Source organism: Plodia interpunctella, chromosome 28 (assembly GCF_027563975.2).
Source record: "Plodia interpunctella isolate USDA-ARS_2022_Savannah chromosome 28, ilPloInte3.2, whole genome shotgun sequence".
In the NCBI taxonomy this organism is placed as follows: Eukaryota; Metazoa; Arthropoda; class Insecta; order Lepidoptera; family Pyralidae; genus Plodia; species Plodia interpunctella.
In genome coordinates, this window is record NC_071321.1 from 3,983,503 (window position 1) to 4,008,808 (window position 25,306).

The 25,306-nt window shown below is 36.0% G+C and overlaps 1 protein-coding gene across 2 annotated transcripts; it reads right to left on the minus strand.

The window, feature by feature from the left end:
* Positions 1–11,042: 11,042 nt before the first annotated feature.
* PTP-ER (Protein tyrosine phosphatase-ERK/Enhancer of Ras1) lies at positions 11,043–24,587 on the minus strand. Of its 2 annotated transcripts, XM_053765825.1 has the most exons (4): positions 24,354–24,587; positions 19,588–19,711; positions 14,239–18,030; positions 11,043–13,812 (listed from the first exon to the last, which is right to left on the minus strand). In XM_053765825.1, the coding sequence occupies exons 2-4, from the start codon at positions 19,693–19,695 to the stop codon at positions 12,964–12,966; spliced, it is 4,749 nt and encodes a 1,582-aa protein (XP_053621800.1). In that variant the 5' UTR covers positions 19,696–19,711; positions 24,354–24,587; the 3' UTR covers positions 11,043–12,963. The 2 variants fall into 2 exon arrangements, with proteins under 2 accessions (XP_053621800.1, XP_053621801.1); XM_053765826.1 differs by lacking the exon at positions 19,588–19,711.
* Between the last annotated feature and the right edge of the window lie 719 nt (positions 24,588–25,306).

Consider the following 25,306-nt stretch of genomic DNA (forward strand, 5'->3'; position numbering starts at 1 on the left):
TGACGTGAAAAAGTTCCTTTGTAGGCCTAATTTTTGAATGAATGATTTGATTTTGATTTATTTAATATCTCATTGACTCACCGATCTTTTTTTTTTTGTTTTTCGCATTACATTGTACCTACATATAGGTACATTACTTACATTGTAAGCTTGTGAATCCAATCTCCAATTGTATAGATGATTACAGTTCTCAAACACGTGTTAAATGCACACAGTAAGTACGTAGGTACGTCTACGTTTTTTTTTTTTTTCAACGATTTCCCGGTAATTTTTGACATAACCTAAAGAAAGACATAAAGGAAACAGTTTTTTCTTGGAGCTTGGTATCAGATTTGGCGTGTGAAATGAATTTTATTACCATCCAGTTACATTTAGATAATATTATGTTAACTATTGTTTTAAATATTTTTATCATCCATAGTTTTTTTTTTAATATAGGTACTTTTTATTCGTCTGTTAGAAAAATAGATGCACATTCCAATGTCTAGCCTAGTGCATCTCACTAATTGCGTAAGTATCAGGTCAGGGATGGCAACCAATGGCAAACGTGCATACCTAGGTTCATTAGTAAATTCATTAATTGTGACGGTCCACGAGAAAATGTACCTTATGGAGGGCAGTCGCCTACGACATTTTATGCGCATCAATATTATATTCCATAACTATCTACAGGTACATAAAATAAAACTGTAAATGGGCTATGTTTGTTCGCGCAAAAAGTAAAAACTACTGGATGGAATTTGATGCGGTTTTCTTAGTTGTATAGCGGACTGCTTAACTTAAAATCAGCTGCGACTTGTCCAGTCCAATCGAATTGCCTTACGGATATATCCTCGACACCAAAACGTTATAAGAAATTTTAGCGGAATGATTTAGGTTCGATTGCTTTGGTAAAATTAAATAAATTATAGATACTCATACTCAATTTATTTAAATAGCACATACAGATATACAAAGGAATAAAAATCCACAATATAGATGTGTACCTTACAAGGGACACGTAAACGCTGTTAGTGAAATGTGACGGTCGTGGCGGCCATTTTGAAATTCCAATTACATTATTTCAAATTTGAATTCGGATATTCGATTCGAATTTGTATTTTCCGAACGTTATTACGTGGTTATTATTTTTTTCTTTTTTATTGTTGTATATGAAATGCTTTTTTAAGGGCTGTTTAAATGAGTTTCTTTCGGCATTGCTTCCCAGCAGAGGTCGTTCCGAAACGCTAGTAGTTAGTAACTTTGAAAAATATTATTTAATTTAGAATATTTGTACCGTGCCTGTGAAAGTCAATTTCTGAATAAATATGATTTAAATTAACTGTGAGATTTTAAAAAATAAACATTATTATGTTAGAAAACCTACTTAACTATATAAATCATCAACATTTTGCAACTTTTTAGCCTAAACCTCACTTTATGGGAAAGTTCACTTCGTGCCGATGTCGTCATAAGATTGTGTTTGGTAAGTCCTCCTAGTAGGTACTTCGACGAAGTACTTACTAAATCCATGGTCCAAATATCGCCCGAAAAGTGTCAAAATGTTTCGATCATGATTGGCATCTGTTCTCTTCACTGGAAGCCTAGATCGCTATGCACGAGCCAATTTGGCACTAGTAGGATTTGAACCTAGATCCGTTCGATCTCAGGCTCGTCTTAACCACTGGACCACCATCATTTGCAATGATTCAGGGTACAGGTTGACAGTACATAAGCTAAAAGCCATTGACAACACAATGGGACATAAAACTAATAATTTTGTCAATGCCTATTATAATAAACAGCCAATTTAATTTTATGCTGATATTAACGGCTTGTGTAGATATTTTTTAGTTCTTTTTATATAATTTATATATATAAAACTCTTGCGTTACTGAGTGACTGACAGACAACACACTACTTACTGGTACACAGTAGAAAGAGAAACTGAAATTTGATGTGTAGGTTCCTAGGACAGTGTAGAGGAGCACTAAGAAGGGATTTCCTGAAATTCCCACGGGAAACGGATTTTTACTCACATACGAAGTTGTGGGCATAAGCTAGTTATAGTATTGGATGGCGTGTGGTCCCGCCCTAGAATAGGACCCGTCCGTACTTTCCCGTGGATGTACGAGGCGAATAAGTGGCACACAGCCTAAAGAGTTGATAGAAAACAATAGCATTCTCAAAGAGGGTTGAGGACAAGCAAGTGGCCGGTTGTAAAACCATAGCCAAATCTTCAAAATGTAATGGTTAATTTTTTTACGCGAGCCTAGGGTTTTGGGCGTCATAGCCCCTATTGTAAGCGAGGATGGTAATGCGAGGATGACAGAAGCAATATGGTTTTGCAGACGCTTTCTTAAATGTATTACAAAAAATAAAAAAAAACGTTAAATTTAAAATTTTCTCAATTCCAAGATGGCTGCCACATACCAAAACACCACAAACACTTAAGTACCACATTGTTACAATAAATTAGCTAAATTTATACCTAAGATTTGGTGTTCTTGTTTTTAATTATAGATAATTCTTTAAATATAATTACCTAGTCTAAAAAACTTATATACAATTAACCTATTAAAATTATTACAAGTCTGTTACATGGTTTTGATATAAGTACATGTCACACACACATGCTTTTTAGCTAATTATGAAAATAATAATGAGGTGAAAAACATCTGGAATCAAACGGGAATCGAACCTACGACCCTGTCTATTCGTGAGCAATAACCTGGCAGGTCCATTTCACGCTCGATTCCAGAAATTTTCCATACTATTATTATTTTTAAATCTATTACAATTTAATCCATTCATTCATTTAAATGTCGTCTCATACAGTAGTCTACACTCCGATTTTTCTTACAAATGTAATTATTTAATAACTAGCAGCCAGTCCCGGCTTTGCTCGGTTAAAACCACGGGTAAAACCATAATAAAACTTTCTCAGAAATCACCCCATTACAAATAAGATTGAATTACTAATTTCCATCAAGACATTAGTGTTTACCGCTGAACTGCATTTTAGTTGACGAAATTTTTAATGGGATTAGGTATAAGTACATTATTTCTTTTCACCCTCATTTAACTACCCTAAAGGTCAAATTCTGAAACACGGGTTTCATTATATTTGTTGCATGGCATTTGTGCCAAGTTTCAAGTAGATCAGTAAAAATTTTCGTTATTTTTCATGCAAACTTTACCGCTTTTAGGGGTCGAATTTTGAAAATTCCTTTCTTATCTGAGCACTACGTAATAACCTAAAGCTGATGCCCAAATTTCGCGTTTATAGCTTCTATGGCTAAGGCTGGGCGTTGATTAGTAAAATCGCTAGTTCTTTTATATATACAGCTTTAAAATATTACTTTTTAGGAAATCATCTTTCGTGGTTAATAAATTATTTACTTTAGAATGTGTAGCTTTTAACTAATATTTGATTTAATTTCAACAAAATTCAATAACAAGTAATGTGAAGTTTGTTTATATAATGTTTATGTACTCGTAAGGAAAACCGGAGTGTAGGTATAGTGCGAGGAAATGAGGATGTTGACAAATTGATATTTTTTAACACATCTTCTCCTTCACCTTCACACTCTCAAAACTAGGTACCATGTCAAATTTATTTATTTATTTTAAATAATAAATAATATAAATTATTCTATCTATACATTACATACATTTTCCTTTTAATTTAAGAAATAATCTCGCTTCGAAATTCGAACGTGACTTATTCTAATTTTGAATTTGAATTTACATGAGGTCCAATCGGTTACTGCGGATCACAAGTGACGGCGAAGCCCATTAGCCCAATTATTACTTGAGCCGTACACATTTGTGCTAAAAATACGAACATCGTACTTACAATCAACAGCACATCAAGGTGCCTTCTATGGCGCGGTAATAGTGGCGAGTTTGCAATGAATTTGGGTAGGTTAATGTGCTGTTGACTGTACTACCGAACCTAGAGTATCGGTAAATACATTCATCGATAAATTTAGATTACTTGCTTAATTTTAAATTTTTTATATTATATTTATGTTACTTTGGACTTTTACTTTGAATAGGTACATTTACATCAATATTATCAGATAAATTACTTTATTATTAATTTTCTATATACAAATTGTATTTAAATGTAAAATAAATTATATTAATAGGTATTTCACATACATACTCGCACAAAATTTAATATTACCACAAATATTATACAATCCAAGTTACAAAAAAAAGTATTATTTTTATATGAATTTCCGAGAAGAGAAAAATAAAAAATAACATCAAAATTTACCAAAAAAAAAAAACATTTCCAAACTTATAATAAATCAGATTTTGTTGTGATAAGTTTGTATTCCTCTTACCATAAACAATTGTATTTTTTAACGATCATTTACCTATAATAATATGCGATGTATTTGCGTCATATTCCTCATGTGGAATTAGTTTTTTTAAGAATTTGATCAACTGGACTTTAATTAACGGGCGTCATATATTATTATTTTTTTAAATTTTATTAGTCTGTGACGTCAAACGAAAAGTGAAATCACCTTGATGAACAGTAAAGACAAATATTCGTGTAAACACTCCACACATATACTTCTATGGATTAAAAAATCGAATTACGTAGATGCTACAAATATAGCGGCTACGTAATTTGATTTTTTTATTCCATATGAAATGAAGATATATACTAATTTTATTCAAGTAAGTAAGGAAAAAATTTAATAAAAAAATCTACTACAAATTACAAATATGGGAGAAAATTATTTCTTTGAAATAACAAATTATTAAGTAAGTGCTTATTTTCCTTTTTTTCTAGCAATACGTATTTTTATTTGTAACATATCACAAAAACATGCGGATTTCAATCGAGATATAATGTGAATTCAGTATTTTTGGGCGATTCAAAACTTGCTAAAATAAGAATATTTTCTTTTATCTATGAATAATACCGTATGATAACCTGCCGACCATTACTTAGGGCTGCCACCTTTTTGGCACAAAAAATAGTATTTATTTCAAAATATCTCTATTGTATTTTAGGGGAATCCAAGAAAAAAAATTGTACACATATATTATCGTGTAAATGTGATCCCTAATTAGTAAATCGGAGCGAATATTTGCATTAGTTACGAATTAAAATTTTACCGTGCTCAATATGCATCGTAATTTATTACAATAACTCGTTATTTTAATGGGGGCTCCACCGGTTAGGCTATTTTGTCAAATTCAAATAATTTATTCAGAAATTAGACCTTCACAGGCACTTTTTCTCGTCAATTTTTATATTTATAGTTACAGTTATTTGCACAGCTGAGAAGAAATGCCGAAAGAAACTCATTTGAACAGTGTTGGTTCGTATCATGCCAGATCGGCTTACCATTATTGTTTTTTATGTTTTTTTTTCTAATAATATATAAAAGCACATAATGTACATAGTCAAAAGGTATATCAAAACAGGTTATGATTGTGATCCGAGTGCTGATTCCGTGAGTCATCATCATCAATAGCCATTTGAACGTCCCCACTGCTGGGGCACAGGCCTGCCTGGGATAGATAGAGTATGGGCCATGACGGACCACGAGGGCCCATCGCGGTTTGGCGCATTTTAACGACTGCAAATACAACGATTTAACATGCCTTTAGATAGATAGATAGATAGATAAGAACTTTATTTGTAGCCACAGTACACACACATACGTCAATGTTAATACAAAAAAATAACTGACACAATAAACGGGTAAACAACAATCACACATAAGAAATGTGTATGTGTGCTGCAGCAATACAAAAAGGTCATGGCTCAACGATGATGTTGCTCCTAGGGGAGCAACGCGTTGATTTTCAGCCATAGCCACAGTAAGTGGAGAGCAAACAAGAAGAGTAATCAATCAGTAAATCAATAAAGTTACTTACATAGAACATTACATGGAAACAGGAAAGAGACGCAACAATAAAATTGAGAATTTCGAAGCACTGATGAACTAAAGATTTTTTTTGGCCACCAATTCAATGACCGACCATTGTGAGATATTATTATATTATAGTACTATATATTTTGTGTAATAATACTAAAATTAGCTAAAATATAGTACGATACTATAGTACATACGGGTGGCAACCCTACCATTACCATCACCGACGCACGCGCACTCGGAGATGCTAAATGTAGGTGTTATACCCGCGGATGGCGAACTAATGAATATTTGTAGGTATGTGTATGACATACATACATAGGTACATGCACTGTATTTAAATTCAAATTAATTTGTTGTTCGCAGTTGTACGCCGCGAGCTTAAGACCTCGCGAACACAATTTTTTTTTAAATCACACAGATTAAGCTAGCCCCAAAGTAAGTTCTAGACTTGTGTTATGGGATACTAACTGAACGATACTATATTTTATAACAAATACATATATAGATAAAAATAATATAATATAGATAAAATAAAATATTTTTACAAAACTGTTAATATTTCAAAAACGACTTAACCGATTTTGATGCCCCACGAACTTAAAAACTCTATTGACAGATGCTACATACCTTTTAAATTTCATCAAAATCAGACAAACGGTTCGAAAGTTATCGCGTTACAAACAGTACATACTAAAAATTGATATGTGGGCCTGGCTCGCTTCGTTCGATCGGTCAGTAACATATCAAATCTAAGAAAAAAACCAACAGTTACATACCTAACCTATGTCAATAAAAACGTATAATTCTATGTATTCGAGATAACCTCAAACAGCAACTCTACGGGCTGTTTGTTTGTACAAACATTACGTGTGATTAGGAAGTCCTTCGTTCGTATTATTTGAGTTACGCCTTGCTAATTCAATTTCTAAGTCATCATGAGTCTAACAAATCATCATAATTTTATTTATTTCATCAAAGAAACTATTTTGTTAAAACATATGGAGACGGAGTACGAAATTCCGAAGTACGGCCACGCCTAGGTCACGCCTCCTTACTGGTAAATAAAACCTAAATTCAGCCTTAATTATTTTGGATAGATACAGATTTAGATTTTTTTTTGCAAGTCACAAGTTATATAGATACACACAAATCTTGAGGTTATGTAGGTACCTACCTAATACACAGATAAAAGAAATATGGGTTATTACCTATATAAGTCTGTGACAAAAATGAAAAAGGCGTCCAAAATCTATATACGGAATCCTATCTTTTTTTTTTACACGATGCGTAGTTACGCGATATGGAGAAAACACGCAGTGTGGGCGTTAGTAACGTGCAACGGTTTTGTGTGTTACGTGGTAGGCCCTCTGAAACGAACGCTAATTCCCGAACTCCCCTAAATTTGACTAATCGAATATAAATGTATGAAAATTTCAATAAAAGAATGTTAATAGATGCTTATCTTCCTTCACAAGGTGATGGTTTATCACCAAGTGGAATCATATCCATCCGTTCAAAAACTTTTATCGCATCTCCTCCGCATGTTTCCGGTTGATGAACAAAGAATACTATTTTGGGGACGTGGTTCTACAGCGAAATAAATACTCGATCAGAAGGTAGGAATCGAATATTTATTTCGCTGTAGAACCACGTCCCCAAAGTGGACTGTGGCTACCACAACATTACCACCACCATTACCATACCGAACTACCTTCACCATATAACCAAAACCAAGGATTTACCAAGAAAAAGCATACACAAGCACAAGCACTATATTTATTCACTCCGTCGCAAAGAAACAGAGAAAGTACGCAGCTCTGAGAAGAACACGCACTTCACATCACAGGCAAGACCCAGTCTTCAGTTCGCCAAGAAACAAGAATGTTCGTCAAGAAACATGCACTCAGTTCTGATAAGAACTACACAAAGTGGTAATGGTGGTGGTAATGTTGTGGTAGCCACACTATAAATTGTGAGAAAAGAAACAAATATATTTGTTTCTCACAATTTATAGTCTTCTCTGTTCATGTTGTACGTTATTACGTCTGACCAGCCTGCTACTGTATACACGTCCTCTCAACCTATCGCCGGTCGACTGTTAGATATCCCTACATGGGATAAGTCCGCCGTTGTACAATGTATCTTTCTTATATTAATTTTGATTAATGTACTTATTTTCGTGCAATAAAATTACTACAAACAAACATATAATAATCTTAAAATGTTGAAGATTCCACTGTTATTTTATAACCCACCTGGCTTACTAACGTCAATCCTCCGTAAAATCCGTACCAAGAGATAATGAGATATAAGATAATGATACTAATACTTGCACTTGCATTATGTATGTAAATTTCGCGCTTGTAGACACGTGAGGAAATTCACGTGCCTGTAAGTATATTCGTGTATTGTTCACGCAAACATTGGTCTGCCAATATAGCCGATGACCGCATAAAGCATAGCACAGTATAACAACCTATAAATGTGTGAACAATAAAAAAAATATAAACTATAGCACTAAATCACTGTAAAATTTAGAACACTTTTCCGAAACATATTAAAACACTTACCCTTCAAGGGTCTATAAATAATTTAAGATATTTTATTATATATAGGTATATTTTATTATTACACCGTACTGTGGTACGTGCCGATATCGTTATGGTAATGAATGAGTCAAAATGTGATTTCAAAATATCAATATGAATTTAAAATTTTGAATTTAGAATGAAAGAAATAAAAATCATGCCAGCGCGCACGCGATATGACTAAAGAGGTCATAATGCGTGGCGTTACAAATGTATACACAATTTTAAATAATGTGATAGTAATCAATTAAAATAAGTTTTTTACGAAAATGTAATTTTTGCCGCCAGCTTTGTCTTATATATATAAATATATTAGGACAAATTACACAGATTAAGCTAGCCCCAAAGTAAGTTCTAGACTTGTGTTATGGGATACTAACTCAACGATACTATATTTTAAAATATATACATATATAGATAAACATCCAAGACCAGGGCCAATCAGAAAAAAGATCATTTTCCATCATGACCCGACCGGGGTTCGAACCCGGGACCTCTCGGTTCAGAGGCAAGCACTTTACCACTGCGCCACCGAGGTCGTCTTGTTTCATTTTCTTCCATCTATTAACTAAATATTAAATAAATAAAAATCATTTATTTTCAAACAACAAAATTCATAGAAGTACTTAATTAAATTCTGTAATAGAATAAACATTGTACCGTTGTATTTAAACAACAATAAAACTTGACAAAAATCACGCTTCTTTCGAGTTTGGGAAATAATTCTGGTCCACCATTAATTAAGTCTTGCTTGATTAAACACAATATATTAAATAATTGCCGAAAGAATATACCTGTTTTCATGTTCTCTGAGCGAATTCATAAGAACGGCTTTAGATATTATAGGTTATAATAATGATTGAAATGGGATGCTTGTCTATCGCATTGGTGAGAACTGTAAATATAGATTTGAGCTTATGAATAAATAAATACTCCTTAACTATCCGTAAGTAAAGTCTGGGTCCCAGCAGTGGGGATGTTAAAATGGCTGATGAATGAATGTCATCGCTAGTCACTTCTATTTGTCTCGTCATTCCTAATACGTAAATTCGGTACGTAAGGTGTAATCACCTTACGTACCGAATTTACTTAAGACGTTCAAGACTTATTCGAGTGTGCATTTATGTAGTAATGTTTGCTAACAGTTTATCTCTTATCGATGAAAAAATATGTCTTATGTCAGTGGCTTCGTCCGCGTGAGCATCGTTTTTTTGAACGGTTTTATTTTCCGTGGACAAACTCGATAGTAGTTTAACAAAATCGTCATGTAAGACCTCTTTTTTTTTAAACGAAGCTTACTTGTAATTGGTCGCTACGTCGACCGTTACTGCTTAACCGGGGGACATATGGCGACTGTCGCAAGGAGCGTACAGCCGAGACAGTAACATCGCAAAGGGCTCCCAGATAGGAACGAAGGTTTCGGGTTTTCGCAAAAATGGCCAGAGCGGTATATTGCTCAACGTGCCTGAAGGGCATATTGAGAGAAGGGCCTATTGATATATATTTATGATGTTAACCTAACCTAATAACGGAAATTTTAACACCATTATTGCGTATTTGTTAAAACGTCATTTTGTAACGCAAATACCACTTAAACATGCACATTGTCAGTAGCAAATAAGGATGCGAGGTGTTTTTAAATCCTTTGTTATTTCTTTTTATATCATCATTAGTTTGTAAAATGATGTGTATGGTGACTCCTGAGAGAACAAACAAACACGTGGCACGTTACTAACATCCACACGCTGTCTCTTTTCCCCATATCGTGAACGCATCGTGTAAAAAAACGTTCGGAAGCAATGACGTGGTGCGTGTTTTGTTTCATGGCCCTTCGGGTTGCTTACATGCTACGTGTTTTGTATGTTTCGTGGTAGGCCATCTAGTGACCAGTAACTAATCCTTTTCGGCATAGACCGCTAGTTTTTACATTTATAACTAATGTAAAATTGTAACTATGTTTTTTTTTGCCGAATAAAGCATTTACTTTCTTCTTTTTGGACAAAATATTGTTGAAAACATGGCGGAGCGGACGGCGCCTTAATACACAGTTATGCCGGAACAACACTGTGTTTGCGAATGCGTTTGCGTAATTTGTACACGTGTTCTTTTATTTAACCGCATTTTGGAAAAAATCATCGTTTGGCCAAATGATGGAGCCATAAATTAAAAAGTGTACCAGCGATGTCTACCGATTCTGCCAACATTACCTAGGTAGGTACCAGTTCTCCAAAATCACTTATTTTAACTTTTAAATTTCTTTGGTGTTCTTTTAGTTTTGCTCTAAAAATATTTATAACCATTGTCGATGAAAAAAAAAGAATATATATATTAGATCAACAAATTATTATACGATATATATATATATATATATATATATATATATATATATATATATACGATAGATACTTTGTATTAATTAATTGAAGCCCTTGATTTAGCTCCCAATGTGTCACATCTCGTGTTTCGCCCCCCCTCTCAGTCACGAGTCCTGCTTGGAAGCCTAGGAACCAATTAGGTCGGCCATTACGCTATACATACATGTCAAAAAAACAAAATGAAACAATAAAATATAAATTTGTATATTGATAAACTGATAAGACAAAACAAACCATAAATTAAATTGACGCTCAACCAAATAATGCAATTGAAATTGTCATAATCCAATTGAAATGTACACATTTGCCTATAAACTACAGGGATTTTTTTGTACACAATAAATTAATTGTTCTAATAAAAATATACACGAAAATCATATCTTATATAGAAACCTTTGTATTTAAATAAATCGCTCTTAAGTCTTTAACGCCAAAACATTAATGATTTTAAACAGAGATATCAACTCGTGCTCACTCTGTTGCACAGCTGATGTAATAGAGAAAGCACGGCAACTTAAAACACCGCTTAACATTGTTGATATTGCTTAGTTTATTTGTGAGCTATGCATTAACTTACGATAGAACCCAGCATTGAACATCACCGATTAGAAATGGGTAAAATGTTAGAATGTAATTATTTTGTGTTGTATGTATTGGTTTTAAATACACATCAGTAAAATAAGTATTTTCGGAAATATGTCGAGGCCACAGTGGCGCCCATATTTGAAATAAATATCTCTCTCTCATCTAAGCATTTTCCCGGTTGTTTCCACCGCCATTGCGCGTCGGAACGGAACCCAAGGTTTTTTTCATACTTTTTCTCATATATTGAAGTAAAAATATTAAAGTATGAAATGTTTTAGGGTTTCTGTTTTAAATGATGGCTCACTGTTTATAACAAGATTTGTGCTAACATTTGTGGTTTTTGCACGAGTTTTTGCGAGTACTTAATCGTATCGAAAAATGTATATGGAAAACGAACAGCGCCCCTGTCGTACACAAATGGAACTAATAATTTTCCATATGCATTTTTAAGTTTTCAATACGATTAGGTTCTCGCAAAAGCTTGTGCTAACCTAGGCTTTAGTCGACAACAGAAATGTTTAAAACTGAAATACACACAAAGCTTAAATATATATAAAAAAAAACAGATATGACCTTATTTGTGCCATTATACAATAAAATTCACAGTTTTCTGAGATTTCTCAATAAAATTCATGAGCAAACTACGTTTTATCTTAAAAGTCTAATTATGTAAGCAATCTCACCATGTCTTTTTATGATATTCACAGGAATATAAATAAAAAAAAAACTTTTTTGGAAATTACTTTCGTGGTTAATAAATATTTTACTTTAGAATGTATTACTGATATTAGATTTATTTTAAACAGTTTGTTTACATAATAGGACTCGTAAGAAAAAACGGAGTGTACGTTCTTTTCTCATCACATGATTGATTAAAAATTATAATTTACATTTTTTAAATAAAACTTTAAGTATATTCATTTTGTGGGATAAGACGAAAAATGTCAGTAAAACAATAGCACCTTATTAATAAAAATGATATACTTGCACATTACACACATTGTGCACAGAGTATATAATACTTCCAGTACTCAGATGAGCCTTGAAATAGTCATTCTTTGCTGTCCCATCTCTGTCAATTCAGTATTCAAATTTTTTTCTTAATGAGTGTGCTAATTGCAAATATTTAACGACTACACACCGCGATAAATGATAACTAATCGCATACACACTAGTGAACTTAAACTGTCAACCAGTGTGCAGGTTTCCTCACGATGTTTTCCTTCACCGGCAGCAAGTGGTGGTCTAGGAAAATGCAAACTACTGTAAATGAGTTTGATTGGTATACAAACTCTTGTGGCAACAGGCAGACTGTCTTAACCCCTGGACCACCATCGCTACAATTCGACATTGAAAGAACGAGACAAAAAAAAGAATAACTATTCTTAGCCTAATCAGTGAATATTATTTTTATTAATAAAGGTGTAACACTTTATATAAAAAATTGTCCTAGTTATCTGTAAAATTGCAATCTGATATATTACATCTTATACTAAAATTAGACTAAGAGCCGACTACATCCTACTATAACTTTGGGAGACACGCTTGTTCAAACACACACAAAACTTTATGAATCAGTTCGTACTGTTCCGAATTCTGAACCATTCCTCCGCGATTCAAACGCATATTACACACTATCCCTAACACATCCACTTTGTGTTCGTTCGTAAGTTGCTTTATACCGTTCAGAATTGCTATCAAACAGCCCGTGCGACCGATACCAGCTGAACAATGTATGATCGTAGCCGGAGACAACTGTTCTACGGAAAAGTCCAATGGTGTAGACACATTAACGTTCACTTCACAAGGTAAAACTTGAGTTTCGAGCGGTGGAAACACAAATTTAGAGTCCTGTTTCGGACTATCACATTTGCACTGTTCGTCACACACTTCACTCGACTCACCAAAGTTGAATTTTGTATCTTTTAAAACGTCCAAGCTTAAATTTAGCAGCGCGTTAACGTCTTTGGGGCATTTGTGATCGGCCCAATTGTGGAACCAATAGTGGTACACAGTTATTGATTTTAATTTTTGATATTTCACATCCAATTTTCTTATTGTATATCCGGGCTTTTTGATCATACCAGTGTTGGTTATAAAGAATTTGCTTCTGTCTTCTTCGGTGACATCAATCTCGTCAGGATTTGCGAATTCGATTCCCTCATTTAGCTCCATTGGGAAGTATTTTTCGCATTTTTGCCGGTTATTCTCTATGAAATTGGTTAACATGACGACTTTTTGCACGGGAGCGGGGGCAGCGCCCTCTACCGGACACGATGTCGAATTCTGGTACACCATCAACCAGAAATCGTATATGGTGTTCTGTAGTGGTCCCTGAGTCGCAATGTAGCTGTTCTTCGAGTACTCATGCCCCTGAAATATAACAAAAATTATCGCATTTATTTCTGTATTGATGAGAAATATGAAGGTGTTTTTTTGCAAAAATGTCATCTTAGACAAAGGCTGTTATTGTCGTCAGTTGCATTCAATGCGTGAAAAAAAAAAATTATGTCCCTGCAGTAAACCGTTGAGGATTTCCCTCGTTGGGAGCCGATACTGGGTGCGCAATCCGGACTTTGTAATTATTTTGTTTAATAAGGAATGCTGAACTGAAAGTTCATTGTCTTACAGCCAAGTCTTATCAGAGAACACTGTGGCGATCCAATCATTATCAATAAATCAAGATTACGAAAAAATATGCCTAATACATACGACATAATAGGATAGTTGATAAATTTTTGTTTTGATGACTATTCAAATTCTCCTATATTAAAAGAAACACTAATGAAAATAACTCACCTTAATAAAATTGGCATTGATGTATCCCTCACCGGCGCCGTCACTGAGGATAAACCTCGAGTGTTCATTTGGCAATATAGCCTTATATCTGTTTTTGGGATGCGACCCGGACACTATAGGTTTCTCCTGGAAATTCGTCGGCATATCCCAAAACTCTTGATGCAAGTTGCGCAGCAACATTTTCTGGTATTCCGAACATGGTTGGCTTAACACCGGATCCGGTATTACAATTTGTGGATTATCCGAAGACAGATCTTCAACACGACCTGAGCAGCAATGTTGTCCTTCATTAGAACTGTGACATTTGACTTTGGAGTAACCATTTTGGAAAACGTTGTTCAAATCGCGCAATTGTTGACGAGATAACACGCTTGACGCGTTTTGCAAGTGTTGCATGTTGGCTAAGTAGAGTCTAAAGTCTTCCGATGTGCTCTGTGGGCTTAACGGCTTTGTTGTTATGTTTCGTACGAAACCCTGTTGATAACTACCCTCATCTTGACGCCCGAAAGCGTATATGATTTCGTTTTCCTGATCTCCGCAAACATACGTCAAATTTTGAGGATATTCCTGCTCTGTTGGGAACGAAGACGACCAGAGGTTGTCGTGCGAACCGAAACCAACTTTTTCCGATGACATTCTAAGTCTGTTTTTGTACGATTTCGGTATCAAGTTCTCTGTACTCAATGATTTCCTATGCTTGTCCCTGTGAGGGAGGTCTGTCAAATTCGATTTGAGCACACTCTCATCGATTTCTAAATCCCTAGGCTCTTCTCGCGGTTGTATGTTTAAAGTTAAGGAAGTATTTGAGCTACGCCTCTCCAAAATACCTTTCTTTTGTTCCCCTGGAGGGTTATCGATGCTGTGATTGCTGTTGTATCGACTTAAATTACACGTGGAACCGTTTAAGTTGTAATTGGATATGCTCAATCCTCTATTGACAGACAATTGTGGATTTGAATTGTTAATGTTTAAAGTTAGAGAAGTATTAGAACTTCGTCTTTCAAGCAACCCTTTTTTCAAAGGTTTCGCGTCTTTATTCAATGAACTGTTACTCGAATGTCGGCTTAAATTAGACGAATGAATGTTTAAAGTCAAACTATTGTTAGAACCGCGTCTTTGGAGCAAACAGTTCTTCGAAACCTCGCCTAGGCTCGCGTTTGAAGTGCAAATAACACGAGTTGTCGGCGTCAAGTGGTCGGTGTTGATCAGTGAGGTATGTGAATCTCGTCTTTCTAAAGACAACTTCTTTTGTCTGTTGTCAGAATTTAGGCTGAAGTTGGATATGCTTGTGCGTACCGTGGATAAGTTGTGGCAGGACGCGCCTGCGCTGCTCAAAGAACAGTTCGAACTTTGCAGACTATGCGTACTAAGCATTAGACTTTGATTAGAATTTCTTCTGTGCAATTTTTTGCTCAACTTCTCATCTTCCGCGCTTGGCTCAAAATCGTCTGATGGTACGCCTTCAGGTAATGTTTTTAGATTAGTACTCGACACACTCAGACTCTGTTTGTAGTTCAACAAGTTTGAGCCTAAAGTTTGTCCGGTTTCGTATCTATTATCCGCACCAGATATGTTAATTTCGGGTCGTTCAGTAAAATCTGTCATGTTTTCGTCGAAAGACCCCATAGTTCTGGAGCCCATTCGGGAAGTCCCAGGTTGGTACAGCATCAAGCTCGCGTGGTTTTCCCGAAGGAATATACCGCTGTCTTGCCCTTTCATGTACAATCTACGCTGTTCCGCATTCGATAATATGGAGTTGTACCCGATCTTACCACCGCTAAAATCGTGCTTCATAGTCTTTTGTGCCAAAATTCTCTTCAGCTGACGTTTAGGCGTGTTGGGTACTGATACGGAATTCTGCGGCACTTCCAGAGTCTTCTTCTGCGGCAACGACAGATTGACAGTTTCTGATGAATCTAAAGACGTAGCTTTGACTTTCAAAGTGGGAGTTTTGACCTTTTTCTCCTCAGCATCAGTGTACAATTTCTCAAATTCCAACAGTTCTTTTTCAAGGTCGCTGTCGCGCTTCGTCAAATCTATCGTTAAGTTTCTAAGGTTCTTCCCTTTTCGTTTCGTTTGCATTTCGGCAGCCGTTGTGGCGCCCTCTTCTGTGGTCACAGTGATTTCAAACTCTTTCGGGGAAAATCTAGGCATGTCTAAGAATGATTGTGTGTCCGAACTTTGCCTTAGACATTTCTTTTGCAACACATCTGGCGTTTTCGGCTCATCTTCTTTATCTTTCTGTTCGTCTTCGAATTCGAATGCTGGACGATCAGATACAGGTGTTTTAGGATGCCGTTCTAAACTATCGCACGACGTGCTAACATCCTGGTTTTTGTATGCTTCGTTCATCTGATCTTTTATTTGTTTCGCTATAGGTAGACCCAGATTTTGTTCGATAATCTTCGCATTATCCGAGTCTAATGATATCGATTTCAATCGCTGCCTTCTAGCGTGAGCTGAGCTTGGATGACTTGGAGTCATATCTCCTTTCTCTTCACTAACATCTACATGTAAACTCTCGAGTTTCGCGCAACAATCAACTACGTCAGTCTCGATTACTTCAGCTTTAGTATCGCTATCTTTATTATCATCGCATTTCGTAATGTTCAACTCGATATTTTTGTAATTCGTATCGCAACTATTGTGCCGTCTATATTTCTTAGCTTCCTTATCGGCCGGCGGGGTGAATCTTTCTCTTTCAATGGAATTCCTACCGCCATATTTCTTCGGTCGTGGCGAAACTCTGCACGCGTTTTCTTCAAGATTAACTTGGTCGAAAGTGAAATAATTTTCTTTGTTACAACTATGAACTTTCGGGCTGGCTTTTGCGCCTAATATCCTTGGGGAACTGGGTTTATCCGATAGTCCATTTCGATTCAAGTGGTCTCCCAACGTCCGAGGCGATTGAGGGACTTCTGAACATTCCTTAGGCGTTTCTGGGAAGAATTTCGGCGATCTGACAGTGTCGTAATAAACAGACTTTGGCGACGGTTCAGAGAAAAACGCCGGCGAGACCATTTCGGGCGGAGTGAAAAATCTAGGGCTACTCATGCAATCGGCCAGTATTTTTGGCGAGAAGTCGAATTTCGGCGCTGAAGATTTCTCTTTAGCAGAACCGCATTCGACTATTCGCGGAGAATTTTGCATCTCTAGCCTCTCTTGGTGCCCTTCCAGATTAGGACTTTCAGACACACTACACATATTTAATCTCGTGCTAACGGATCTAAACCTTCTCAAGTTGCTCGGCGACTCCTGCCCTCGCTCCGTCTCGCTCGCCGACGTCATTTCTTTATCGCCCTCCAGCTTTTTGACTACTTCCTCGTCGAACCCAAACACTTCACTTCTGTCCACCGATTTGGCGCTGCCCAAGAACGGGCTTTTCTCGTCTTTCTCCAGCGAGGGAGATCGCGTCGCGCTGAATTTCTTTGCGCGCGTTTCCCTATTCAATTCTGTTCCTAATTCGGTGTCAACTATTTGCGCTAGAGGCCGCGGTATAGTCGCAGAGTATTTGCAGTCTAAAGGCCTTCGAGGCAGCCACTCCGGGAACGGCAGCTTCGGTATTCCACGGAACTCTGAAGGACCTGGGTTCGGAGTAGGTTCAGGGTTGGAATCACCGTCTGAGGGTGGAAGAGTGTTTTGGACTATAAGGATTTGGGGTAGCTCCTGTGGGTCGGGGTCTGCGGGGGCTCGGGTGAGGGCGGCGCGGAGGGGGGGCGGGGGCGGCGGCGGGCGCGGCACGACCGCCACGCGCCGCGGCGCGGGCGCGTGTGCGAACCGTACTATGTGCACCTGGAAACAGAAACAGATGCGGTTAAGCGGGCGGGTTATCACGTTCACAAAACCATTAAATATACATGGAATATATTTTGAAATTAGTCAAAATTATCTTTTGTCAGGTATAAGAGGCATTTAAAGCATCTGCCATTAGGTTGTTGCTGATTCAGAGGCGTTTTTATCAGAATTCATTTATGGAATTGATGATCTCAATGGATATCACTAAAGATTGACGCTTACAGACTTCTGAACTATATTTGCTTAAGAAGTCAAATTACAATAGACTCTCAGTCATTAAGTGAAAGCTCATTTTAGTTTGACCTCGTGAACTAGTAACATAACAGCCCACAAGCCCCCGAAATCAGAGTAACCCCCTTCGCACACGGCTCATATTGTAATGCGTGTAACAAGAGACAACGTGTACGTGTCCAAATTCACATCGTAGAAGACGTCATTTATTCTATACATTACAGTATGATTTTCTTTTATATTCATTATGTATTTTGTATCGAAATTTTAACGATGAGACGAAATTTGAATTTTTATAACCAATAGTTCTATTTAACTAATATTTTCTAACGTCACGTGGCAGAGAATGTATTCCGCTTTGACCCTTATATAACACAGGGATAAAACACCAGAAACGTCGCTGAACTAGACAGATGACAACATAAACATGACGTTCGTTCGAAGAGTTTAGATAATTCCTTAAAATTTACTTTCATATGTTTTTTTTTTTAATATCCGTCCCTATGCTAAACACTCAATGTGGATCGCGAGATAAACGCGCTGCCAAGCTGGGACGGCGGCGGACGCGCAAATATGGAGGTAAGAGTTGAGATATGACAAATATAAATTTAAAAAAATCTTTTTAATCGAACATATTGATTTATAGGTGAGCGGTGGTGGTGTAATAGTTAAGCCGTTCGACTGTGAACCGAAAGATCCCAGGTTCGAATCCTATTCATGCCACATGAGTTTGTATACCAATCTATATAGGTAGTAGTTTCATCGACCATCACGTGGAAAACATCGTGAACTTCTGCACTCGGGTTGTTTATCAACTTGTGTGTCAAATGGCAATGAGGCAACGGCAAACCACTCCATTAATAGTGCCAAGAAAATCGTTGTTTGTTTCATTCCACGTACTGATTATGTACTGAAGAATTGAGTTATACCAAACTCGTCAAACGAACTTTGCTCATGTCATGTTTCTAGTGCTGCGAGATTCCTGATGTTTTAAAAGTAACCCTGTATGTCACTGCAACTGCACATATTTTAATGTTTCATAATATTACTCATATATAGTCGTTTTCATTGACCACCACTTGCTTCCGGTGAAGGAAAACGTCGTGAGGAAACCTACACACTGGTTGACTGTTTAATTCCCTAGTGCGTATGCGACCACCTGCCACTAGATGGCGGTAAGTTTCGTAAAAGTCATGTCATGCTTTAGGCGACTTGAATGAAATCTGACACCAGTGTTAGCAATAACACACTCGATATGATGATGATGATATTAAATTATTTCTATCGCAGTGTGCGAACTGCCAGCTAAGTACAACACTAGACCTGGTGCGATGGGTCGCGGGCGCGCTTGCGGCGGCGGCAGCGCGCCAGCGCCAGCAGCACGAGCAGCGCCGCCAGTGCGCCGCACACCAACCCCGCCACTGCCCACATGCCCCCCGAATCACATCTGCGTGCAAACACACTCAACATTTAGCCATCCATTCACACTTCCAGGCGCAGATATATGTATATCTATACAACTAAGAGGTCAAGCGTTTGTGACTTTTGTATATTTGAGGCGGGTACTTTCCGAAACTACCGAACCGATTTCAAAAATTCTTTCACAATTAGAAAGGTACATCATTCAATATTGCTATAGTCTATATTTTATCTCAAAATTCCAACGGGAGCTAAGTCCCGGGCAACATCTAGTCTATACTAATATTATAGAGGTAAGCGTTTGTGAGTTTGTGACTTTGTATGTTAGAGACGGGTAATCTCCGAAACTACCGAACCGATTTCGAAAGTTCTTTCATAATTAGAAAGGTACATTATCCAAGATTGCTATAGGCTATATTTTTTCTCAAAATTCCCACGGGTGCGAAGCCCCGGGCAACATCTAGTTAATGTATATTTCTGTAGAATCATAAAAAGATATGCTAAGATTGTTTACATGTAACTAAGACTTGAAAAAATTTAAACTACACAATACAGTGTCACGTCTTTATGCCTAACGGGGTAGACAGAGCCGAGAGTTGTGAAACCCCCCGGGCAACATCTAGTATATTATATACTAGATGTTTACCCGCGACTTCGTCAGCGTAGAGTAGCATAATTTATATTTTTTATAATTAATGTGTTTACTAATGCCAGTTTACTACTTTCTAGAATCAATATGTTTGTGTGATAGCCTATTAAGTCGTCTCTTTTCAATAGGATTTTCATAATATAAGCCTCAAACATACAAACTCACCTTTATTCAATTTAGGATGATATACATCACTTATTGACGTCAAAAAAATTACTTAAACTAAGTCTACTGCCCGCTTCCAAAGCGCAAGGGAAGAAGAAGCGGCGCAACAAACTTCACCGCAGCCTTTTCTCCAAGGACGTCAATTAAAAAATATAGGTAAGACCTATATTTTTTAATATATATATATATATATATATATATATATATATATATATATATATATATATATAATATATATATATATATATATATATATATATATATATATATATATATATATATATATATATATATATATATATATATATATATATATATATATAATATATTAAAACTCACAAACGCTTACCTCTTATAATAATAGTATAGATTTGATATGATCACATCTGTGCACAAGCATGGTCAGTCACTCTCTTCCTCTCTCTCAGCTGTGCTCTTGGCATTTCAGATATGAAATATTGTGATAATTCATAAACTGTAACGATACAGCTGATTAGTATGAAGATTTTAAAGTTAGTCGGAAGTCCGTTATTTTTAAATATAAAAGTAAACTCAACCAACATAGAAAACTAAAATTTTGTATCAAATTGTATAACGACGTCGTCGCCATAACGGCATATTTTTTAAGATATGCTGTTATGTAAACAAACACATAGCTTTATAGCCAACATATATTAGCTAGTTGTGACGTCACTACTATGTGTCATTTCGTAAGTAATTTCACTATTGTCATATCTATTGAAAGCAATCACAGTAATTTTTCACATGTGTTCCTATTAACACAAGGGCCTGCGAAACAAAAAAAGCCTATCAATTCATCTACCTTATTAAAGTGCCTACATTGCTGCATTGGAGTCTGTACTTAGTAAGATTTGGACAATAAATATTTATTTTATTTATTTATCGACTTACATTCATTACAGTCTAACACAATTCGATAGTGTAGCTTATAGAAAAAACCCATAACAAATTAAAATTAATGATATCTATAATATTATTACAAAGAGGTAAGCATTTGTGAGTTTGTATGTTTGAGGCGGGGTAATCTCCGAAATTAATGATGCGATCTCAAAAATTCTTTCACCAATTAGAAAGGTACATTGTCCAAGATAGGGTATATTTTATCTCAAAATTTCCACGGGAGCGAAGCCCCGGGCAACATCTAGTAATACATAAGTGTTTCACATTCACTCAGAGTAAAATTAAATAAGTCTATTTCTTATAATATTTGGGCGCCAAAGGAACAGGCACCATGACGCGTCGCTGAGTGTACTTCGCCCTCCTAAATTAAATCCATATTACGCATCGTTCTCATACTTCCTAGAAGCTGTCACATTTGGCGTGAGTAATAACTCGTTAACTAAGGGTTAAGTAGAGATACGAAATTTTATGGGGGTAATGACAAGTTTAATTATTATTACACCTTTTTAAGGTGCTGTCTCGAAAAAAGTACTCATTGATTTTTTTAATATGGCATTAGTTACTTTGACAAAGTAATTGTTTTTCGATAAAATTTAAGTATGTGTAAAACATCGCCGCGAGGAGGGGTTTCAAGAAGTCTGGCAGCATTACCCCTCTGCACTGAGATGATAATTCTCTTATATTACTTAATATATTCATTATTTTTTTGCACATTAATATAATTGTACATTTTTCATATTCATGTATAAATATATGGGGGCTTATTAGTGGAATTGAGACTTATAGTTGCCAAATTTACAGCCCTTTCCCATAATTGACTTTTACAATGTACACGGGAGGAGAAGCAGCTGATGCATTTGACACAATCATAATAAATATATATTAGGACTTAATTCTCTAGAAACTCGTAGGGAGCTACGCGATGGCTGTCCCATGCGTCAACTCGTGAACGGGTGCTGCCAGAGGGAACTGGTGATCTCGTTTCTCATATATTTTCATGTAAGTTAATTGTGTTTCACATCGATATATATATATATATATATTATAATCAACACTCGGATCACAATCATAACCTGTTTTGATATACCTTTTGACTATGTACATTATGTACTTTTATATATTATTCGAAAGAAAAAACACATTGTAAGAAACAATAATGGTAAGCCGATCTGGCATGATAGGGACCAACACTGTTCAAATGAGTTTCTTTCGGCATTTCTTCTCATCAGTGGTCGTTCCGAAATGCCAGTTTGTAGCTTGTGAGAAATAACTATAAATATAAAGATTGACGAGAAAAAGTGCCTGTGAAGGTCTAATTTCTGAATAAATGATTTGAATTTGGGATCCTTATCAATTAGTAATGTGTTTAAATAGAAGCCAGCACAATTGTCAACCACGAAAACGTTTGCAACACCTCATACACATACTGTATCCCATGCACAGTCTCCGCTGTGCCACATACTAGCGGCTCTCAACACATTCCTTAACTAGAAACCTGAGCGTGATGTGTTAGTGGATGTGAAAGATGCATGTCAAGAATTGTTTGCAGTTTTGTGAGATCGACGAATGTGAGTCAACATGTTTAGGATAATAATATTGTGTTTATTTAAGAAATTATTGTAAGTGCCCATTTTTTCTTACTAAATACTTTAAAAGGATACATATTGTGTACTGTTGTATTTAACTAAATAAATAAATAATGTTTTCATCACCACATAAAATGAGTCTTTTTCAGCATTTCTTTTCAGCAGTGGTTGTTCCAAAATGCTAGTAGATTATAGCTTTGTTATTTAATTTAAAATATATTTTTTTAAAACACAAAAGCAGCTAGTTAAGCTTTTGGATGTGTGTATATTAATATTTGGAGATTTCACCTAAACTGTTCTTAAAATGGTTGGCTTGACAATCTGACGTGAAAAATTGGCTATGAAGGTCTAAATTGTGAATGAATGATTTGATTTATATACTTCCCATTTGACACTATGCCATTATTAATTATTGAATCATCTGAAATACTCATTAATTATCAATAACAAATGTTTATCTATGTGCAGATTGGTTATTGGCCCAATCATATTGGTCATTTCACAAAATTAAATACACAAAAACAGAATATTCTTCCAATGCATCATGGGAAGGAATAAATTTGAGAAGATCATCGCGGTCTTCAAGTGATAATGACCGTTGCACTAAAATATAATTCTTACATATTATAAACTAGGACCTCTGCCTCGTCTGTCTGTCTGTTGTTGTCTGTGTTATTCCTGAGAAAGATTTAATGCATTGACATCTGATTGGCATCAAAAGCATTCCCAAAGAGGCTTAATGTCAGGCAAACACAAAACAATCCTTCAAAAATCAAGGTTTATTTTATGGTTGTCCCTGGGTTTCGGGCATCACAGCCGACAAAGAAACTGGGGACACGCAAACATGATGGAGAATATTCACAATCATTGCAGTGATAGTGAACAAACGCGCGGAGACACATAGGAAAAAATATTCACGCGTAAATATAAAAATATCGTCCACAGCTTAACGCTAAGTATAGCGGCTATTGATAAACACGGGAGAAAGACAGCTAAAATGACGAACTGTCACAGAAATACGTAGATAGTCTATTTACGGGTATTACAGTGACATCGACGTCAACAGTTCGAAGCCCAATGCGTGTTTTCATACTTTAATTACTCGGATATACTCGCTAACGTGTCAATGAACACTTGCAAAGGCCATCCAACTACATTTTTAGTACATATAATCCGAAACTCAAGGTTTTTCCTTCCACGGAGAGCCAACACTAAAACCAGACGATTTCTCTACGTAATTGCAAGAAAATGCAGTTTCAGGCATGTTTAGTAGTTATGGGATGACGTGAGCGTTTCGTTTATAGATCCGAATTGCTGATAACAGCTGAATATTAGGCGAAAATACTTACTGTGCATTTATATACTTCCGAAGAAACACCTAAGCTTACAGTTTCCACCATTGAAGAGATGTAGACGATTCACTATACACACCACAAACACAAGCTATGTATCACTTCTCAGACACCACTGGTACACTATTTATTTCGTTTTCGATGAATTATCTAGCGTTTTCTCCGAAAGCAGTCACCTTACAAGTTTTGACGTTACGATGGGCGGCCATTTTTCTTTCAAGACAACAAAAGATAGAAATGTTGCCAGGTAATACATTTGTATTACCCCGACATGTATTTTTATAATTTTACTTTATATTCACAAATAAAAAGAAGTTCACAAAATATCATAAGAACGTCAGACTCAGCTAAAGCCATAAAGACAATTGAACAAAATAAATACAAATTGTAACTTAATTATAATATCTATTTCTGAATCAATGTTATCAGTATCCAATGACGCGATTTGCACAATTGATTATCTAATTTCGCAATCAAGATTAATATATAAAAAAATTGCGCCACCAATATTTACAACAATGAAATACTAGCCGATTTCCGCAATTTCTTGCAGAATCACGTCTGCTCAAGTTTTCCCCGACAGGGTAGTGCCCATTCAGCCCCTGTAGGGCATGCGCGGTGCACCAGTTAACTAGGCTAGTAGGACAACTGCGGCCCGTCCCGCCGACCCATGCTAGGTCAAAGCACACACCTATATTGTACGGGCCGGCTATCTGGGTCGCAAGGTTCGATCTAGCACTCTTTATACGTCATTCATTCACTATAAAATAATTCAGCATCCCCTTTGAATGGAACGGATTACGAATTTCCAGGAACTTGGAATATTATGTAACTAGAACAATCAATTCATTTTTTACAACAAAATTTTCTATTCGTCCTATGGTTAGCAGGGAGGGAATGCCATTTGTTTATAGTTTGTTTTTCTTGGAAAAAAATAAAGTTTAATAAAT

Bases quoted from the DNA above. Each gene is read 5' to 3' on its own strand.
- PTP-ER (XM_053765825.1), bottom strand. From the start codon at position 19,695: ATGTGGGCAGTGGCGGGGTTGGTGTGCGGCGCACTGGCGGCGCTGCTC. The intron at 18,031-19,587 runs GTCTAGTGTTGT...TTCTGTTTCCAG, and splicing joins CCCGCGACCCATCGCACCAG to GTGCACATAGTACGGTTCGC. The intron at 13,813-14,238 runs GTGAGTTATTTT...GTTATATTTCAG, and splicing joins TCAATGCCAATTTTATTAAG to GGGCATGAGTACTCGAAGAA.